We start from the raw sequence: 7,121 nt of genomic DNA on the forward strand, positions 1-7,121 counted from the left end.
AGGAAATGTTTTAACTGTATATAAAATGTCTTCTCTCCATTCATAAGCAATACTTGTCTCTTAGTTACAGACTTTATTGACTTGGCATCATTTGAAAATCGCAAACTGCCTAATATTTACATCTTGATAAAACATTTACCGTTATTGAAGTAGTTCAAAGCAGATCCTGGTATTGGAGATTCCTTTTTGGTGATTATGTCAAATTTGTTTAGTGGGTGCTGGTTGATATACTGTAAGTAAGAAAAGTAAGGCACAAATTTAAACATGTTTGATTTGCTAAATTAAAGCGCTCTATTGACGTGCTAGTATTGAAGTCAATGCTAGCTATATAATGAACTTGTGAAAACTTAATAAAATCATTTAACATTAGTTCATTCACCATCTTCTGAATACCACATTCATTATTTGTATAGAATATATCATACAAATGCCAAAAATGATTTAAATGCATTTCGAGTGCAATGTATCATTAACTTGGTACCACATGACAGTCATAAATCTGGAAAATGCATTCATGAGAATCAGACACATTACATAAATATTACCACATCATGTATTTGTTTTGTAAATACACATCAACCAAAAAACTAATTCATCTTATTAAAAAAAAAAATCATACCACTAACTGGTTAATGTTCATATAAATCATTAGCTTTCTGGTCTGCTGTGGATGACAATGTCTTGAGTGTGTCTGAAAGGAGTGACATCATTTGTTGTGCGAAAAACGTTAACATCCTGCTCTCAAAGTCCCGCTTGCTCTTGAAGTGGGTTTGAAACGTCGACTAGGAGAAGCAAGAACTCGTCTGTCCTTTCTTTTGATGTCGAAGTGGAGAAGGGTTCTTTCAGAGAGCAATCAGTGGTGACCCTCTTCACATGTTATTCAGAGATCTTAACAACAAAAGACTCTAAACAAAACCTTTGTTTACCAGTAAATATCAAGATGCTGTTACAAAACCAAAACTTTTACAAATACAGTTTACATTTTCTATATATATATCACTATACATATAACTAATTTCAGCTCATAATTTAAAATTAAACAAACATTTACAAAAATACATTTTCTAACATATATATCATACTGTATCATTGACCTTACCTTATGTTTTGTATACAAATACATTCTCCCCAAATCTTTCACACTTAGGTCAATTTTTAAATACTGTTATGTAGACATGGATAAGAAGATAATACATAATCATAATTCTGATAGCATCTCTAAAGGTAACACAACCTGTCTGAGGATAATTTAACACATGGGTGACCTTGGTGAGAAGTTTATATCTGACACACAACCAGTTGGAAATATTCCAAGGAAAACTTTTAAATATGAGTGGCTTTTTGGTAGTTCAATGCTTAACAGTCGTGAAACTGAAGCCTGCTTTCAAAGCTGAATCTCCATCTGTGGAGTGTCTGCTGATGTTATGCAATACATATTGACAAAGTAATGAATTCAAATGCCACGCATTCGGACTACCTTGTGCTTGGATTTGCTGTACTATAGAAGTGTTTACTACTCTGGATATTTTTAATTTTAAGCATAATTTAAATAAACTCTGCATCTTATTGGAAATCTCTGCAAAAAAAAAAAAAACCATTACTGTTTGCCATTATTTGCCATTAAAATGAACGACTTAAAGAAAGCAGCAATGGAATAACTACTGAACCAACCTCTTAATACATTTACAGAGTGTTTTCTCAGAGATACAGTTCATCATTATGAGTAAAGAATCTATACAATACAGAAAACTGTAAATATGAATGAGTGTGTAAAGCCCTTCAGAATTACATCACTTTGCAGTGTTCATTGTACAGTATGTGGCAGCTACAGACAATTTGCCTCTTCACATTTCATTTTGGTTTTGTAACCACAAGACATGCCTGTGTCTCCACATGTGGTTATTCCACTGACCACTGTGCCTATCGGCAAGAACATGTCTCCACTGACATGTCTGGATAATTCTTTAATACAATGTTTCTGGCTTCATCCAGGAACAGGACACTGAGTGGGTTCATTTTCTCAGGTACACAACAGGGCTCTGGGATGCCTGGAATGATACCAACAGTCTTCACTATACTTTGAATGGTTGCATGATTGGAAGGGCGAACAACCTAAAATAGAGAAGAACAAAACAAATTAAAGAATGTAGTTTACATAATGGACAAAATAAACATTTTAACACATTTCCCTGTCTATATCTTTGTTTAGCATATGTGAGGACACAGTCTTAACATTTCACAACACTTAAAACCCCCACAATTGACTGTTTTAAGTAGTGGAAAAAAGGTATTCAAGAAAAACAAGTCCCTCTAATACCCCTGTCAAAGTTATAATGATGCAAATGCAATTACACCTGATGATTGTGTGCTTCAATAATGCTGGAACTAAATGCCTTTTTCTGCTAAAGTAATTCTCTGGCATTTTTAAATATTTCAAGATGTCCAAACTATTTACTCTAATCTATGAGTGTACGGTACCCGGTAAAGGTTTGTTCAGACCTTAGGTATGGGAAATTCACACGTTCCTGCGCAATAGTAGGCATCAAAGGATTTAGGGGACAAGACCCATTCGCTCCAGCCAATATCTGCAAAATCCACCTTCAGGTACCTCCTGGAACACACGCGAGGCTCTTTCCACTGTCTCCTCCGTGCTTTCTTCATGGTTTTCTCATCAAAGCTGAGAACCTGTAACTTGTTTGGCCTGTCAACATTCCCTTGGTCTTTCTTTCTCTGCTCCTTTTTGGGAGGCTTTGGCTTCAGTGCTAGATAAGTACTTTCCCAATTATCATGCTCCTTAAAGCTGTGATACTCCACCTCAGGAAGCTCGTTGTTCTGGATAGGGTCAGGAAAATACAAGTCCCTTTTAACCCGCATATCAGCTGAAGTGATTGAAGATTGAGGGCTTTTCTCATCTGCAGGGAACGGGTCATACCTCTGTAAACTCATGACCACACTGTTGGGCTCTGAAATTGCTTGGTCATTGGCATACACTAGGATGTATGGAAGGCTGAAGGCTGACAAGAGGTCCTGGTACCTCTGATATTTTTTGCCATAGTCAAACTCCACTGTTATCACAGCCTGGTTCCTGAGTCTTGCTTCCTTTATGATTTGAGACACATCCTTGGTTTGCCATACCCCTCTACTGTGTGGGTAAAAAGTGATGTTCCCTATCATTGAGCCCAGAGGTGAATCAGCGGAACAACTTCGGAATAAAAGATGAAATGGCGGTAAGTAATGATGGTCCTGGATGCGACACAAAGAATCGTGGAAGCGCTTGCAGATCGAAGACCTCTGGCGTGGACGCTTGTCAAAAAAGAAGTGAAGTGTGGAGGTGAGAACGAGCTCAGACTCTTGAAGCAAGGTTAGATTTAGGTAAAACAAAACTCGTTGATCCAAGCTTTCTGCAGGGAAACAGAGAACAACCGGTGGTTATACAGGCATTGTAAAAAAAAAAAGAAAAAAAGAAAAAAAAGAAGAAAAATCACTTTCACAGCAGGCTTTTTGTTCTTGGGAGGGACAAAATTATTCCTAAAGCAGCTGGAACCATGTGGAGATGATTATTTAAGCTTCCTTATAAGCCTGCCTAGAATCTAGTAATGTGATATTAATAAAACATTCTAATAAAATGCTTTTGCAGAATGAAATATTTTTGGGAATCTGTTGAATTTACCCAACGTAAAGCTTTTTTATGCTTCTGGGTTCAATTGCAGTTCATTTGCACATGGATGCAGTTTATTGGTGAGGGTTTAGTCAGTGACCATCTCATAACTTCAGAAGAATATAAAAAGAAGTTTAGGACATTTGTATATACAATATACTGTATTTGTCTTATTCTTCAATGAGCACAGAGAATGCATTAGTTAAACACAGTGCTCAGGACTGAAGAGTGAAAGAGTAAAATTAGACTTTTTTTTTTAACTGCGTAAAATTCACACTATATAGAAGAAGAAATGTTTCCAAACTCACCAGGCTTGGCTTTAAAACTTCTCACAGTATTGGTGCTTTTTGGCCAGTGCTGTTCTCTGTTGTATTTCTCGTAGAGTTTAAACATATGCCGTGAAACCCTGTCGCTTTCCTCGCTGTCACTGACATCACCAGGTGGGACATCCAACACGAAGTCTGACACTTTATAGCCAGATATATGCATGATGGAAAAGAGTAGCAGGTGCACCAAAACAATGCATTTAAACGCCATGATTTAGAAATAAAATCCAAGTGCACGGTCTTTAGCTGAAAAAGTACGAGCGCGCAACAAAATCAAACAAAACAAAAAACTCTACAAAGCTTTTAGATTGCGCATGCAGACGACCGTCTTGATGAATTGTCCATGTAATCAGATTTAGTAGCTTTTTCTCCTGTTGTTGACGTGCTGAATAACAGTATCAGGAGAGACTCCGCAGTGTTTGGAGTAACCTGTTGAATGTGCGCGTGTTTCTACTGAGCGCCACCAAAAACGTGCCTCAGGACATTTGCTGCACTGGAGGCTGACGCACGCGCTCAGGAACCAACAGAAAGCAGGCGAAAGCACACAGACCTGACAGCAAACACATCACACTTACTACTGCAATACCTCATATTACACCATGCAAAGTGCAGGAAACCTAGCATGTGGATCAGCATTCACACCAGACCTGAAATAAGATACATCCTTAGTGCTCAAGCTGGTATATTATTGTATTAATTATTACAAGACATTTGAGAATCATATATATGAAAAAAAGTTTTTTCAAGTAAAGCACAATTGAAATCGTAAGTATAACATAAACAATAAAAAGATTTAACCTTCCAGATAAAGTTGTTCACTTAGACACACTGTGCAGCACATTTTCTCAGCAAAACCTCCTTTACTCACTCATACAGTTGTGCTTTAATAGCAATAGTTTTCAGTTCAATAGTTTTCATTATTCATCTATCTATTATTTATAAAAATCAGACTGTCAAACAAATTAATTATGCCCTGCTTAGATTATTAATTATTCACCTAATGCTAAATGTGCTAATATTAAGCTCATGATATTATTTCCAGACTAACAATGATATGAGTTAGTGATATGGTTTGACAACGTCAGAGATGATGATTGACTCAGACTTACATGTCTCAACATCTGTGACACTAGAAACTGTCAATTATGTTATTCAACTGCATTGAACACAGAAGAAATAAACTAAGTGGATTTGATTGGATATAAGAACAGCATAGCTCGAAAAGTGCATTTATAAAGTGCATTTATCCAACTGATTTAATAATCTGTGCCAACCAGCACTAATGCTCATGAAAACTTCAAAGAATTCCACTAAAATAAGTTACTCAATTAAAATATTTAATCGTGATTAATCGAATGATTGCCATGAGAGTGATTCGTGGTGAATTACACATTTTTATCTTTTCTAAATGTACCTTAAATTAATATTTCTCAAGCTTTTAATAGTTAATAGTTAATAGTACTTTGAATAATGTTTTAATGGACATAGATAAATATGTATGCTTTAAGCAAATGTATGTTTATTATTAGTGAAACCATAGTCAACATAGAGCATGAAGACAAATATTCTTGTAAATTGGTTAAAGTAATTATGGTGTTTTAAATTACGTAAATCATCAGGACGCCAAACAGAACTTTGCCATGTTTCCACACGGACGGTTTTAATTGTTGGATGTGTAAATTTTTGAGACATGGTGCATCAGCAAAACAAATGTAGTGATTAAAAATAATTCTTCAGTTCTATATCTTCTATATCTATGTAAAAAAAAGAACGTTGTGAAATATTGTGTGTGGGGTAAAAGGTTTTAATTTAGACTCTTTTATATTTATTTAATTATATTTTTTATAAAAATGGACAAACAGAACGTTAAACGAGTGTTTTATATATATAATGCCTGTGAGTTTTAGCTTTTTTAATAGACACTGTCTTTTCTTCCTAAAACCAGATGATTTAGGAATATTTGCTGAATTATTTTGGATGATACTAATATTTTTGTTGACATATTTAAGGTGTGAAATATTGGTTAAAATCTATTGAAGATAATACACAGAATTCAGCAAGCTCACATCAGCTTGTTCAAAAAGGGAACAAATGCCAGGCGAATTAAACATCAATTGAAGCAGATGTTTTACTGAAATTCTGTTTCTGTTGCTGTTTTAAACCTGAGCAGCAACATGCTGGATCATGATTCTGCATTTCAGCAACTCTAATAATTAGTTCTTTTTAACTTTAATCTTTGTTTTAATTTAAGTACTATACCTAAACTGGTAAAGCAGCTGGAAAATTGCCAAAAACATACTGTCCTCAACCACTATGAAGAATGTTGTGTTTAGTAAATTAAATCTATTAATTAGTTGAAATGCTTGTTGATATTGTCCTTTCTTTGTTTCCCTTTTCGGCTTACTTTTAAGTTTGTGCAAAACTGTTTTTATCTTTACTTACTTAATAATAGAGCAATAACAGTAAGCATGGACATGCATCTACAGCACACACTGAGACTATATTAGTTAACACTTAAAAAGTGTAAAATAAAAAAATAATTAAATAAAAAAGGTGTATATTTTTACAGTATAGCCTCTTAAACAGCAATTTCAAAGTAGTTTGAATTATTAGGTATAATCTTTTGCCCATCATTTTTCATAGCCTGGGTCCATTGCAAACAGTGGCATATTCAAACAACCTCACATTTAATTTATTTGTATGTTTGGTTGACTATACTTCACTAAATTTATGTCATTACAAAAGTAAAACGTTTATAATTTTATCCTAACAAATCTACTTAGACTTGGTTTGGCTTCTCTTTTTTTTCTTCAATTTTATCGACACTTTTCAGTCCCAAGAAATTCGCCAGGGGTACGCCCCAGTCACCTCTGATTATTTATTTATTTATTTATTTTTTCATCGGCGTCTCTGTGGTGCTGTTCCAACAATGTGGTTCTGTGAAAGCTCTGAGCTCCAGTAGAGAGGGGGTAAAAGCTTGGTCTTAACAGCAGCACAGCACCATTAAACATCTTCTCAGGCCCTTTAGGGACTCCACTGGAGATTCCCTTTTCTCTTTACCCTTAAATGTGTCTTATGACCACATAAAACGTTTTGAGACTCTGTCCACTAGGACACTGTTGCTGAGTAAATCAGAA

At 35.1% G+C, this 7,121-nt stretch overlaps 1 protein-coding gene across 1 annotated transcript; it reads right to left on the reverse strand.

The window, feature by feature from the left end:
* Positions 1 to 60: 60 nt before the first annotated feature.
* gdf10a (growth differentiation factor 10a) lies at positions 61 to 4,486 on the reverse strand. The gene is made up of 3 exons (XM_083539506.1): positions 3,967 to 4,486; positions 2,500 to 3,401; positions 61 to 2,112 (listed from the first exon to the last, which is right to left on the reverse strand). The coding sequence occupies exons 1-3, from the start codon at positions 4,193 to 4,195 to the stop codon at positions 1,921 to 1,923; spliced, it is 1,323 nt and encodes a 440-aa protein (XP_083395632.1). The 5' UTR covers positions 4,196 to 4,486; the 3' UTR covers positions 61 to 1,920.
* Positions 4,487 to 7,121: the final 2,635 nt, after the last annotated feature.

Source organism: Silurus aristotelis (assembly GCF_946808225.1).
Source record: "Silurus aristotelis genome assembly, chromosome: 4".
NCBI classification, from domain to species: domain Eukaryota; kingdom Metazoa; phylum Chordata; class Actinopteri; order Siluriformes; family Siluridae; genus Silurus; species Silurus aristotelis.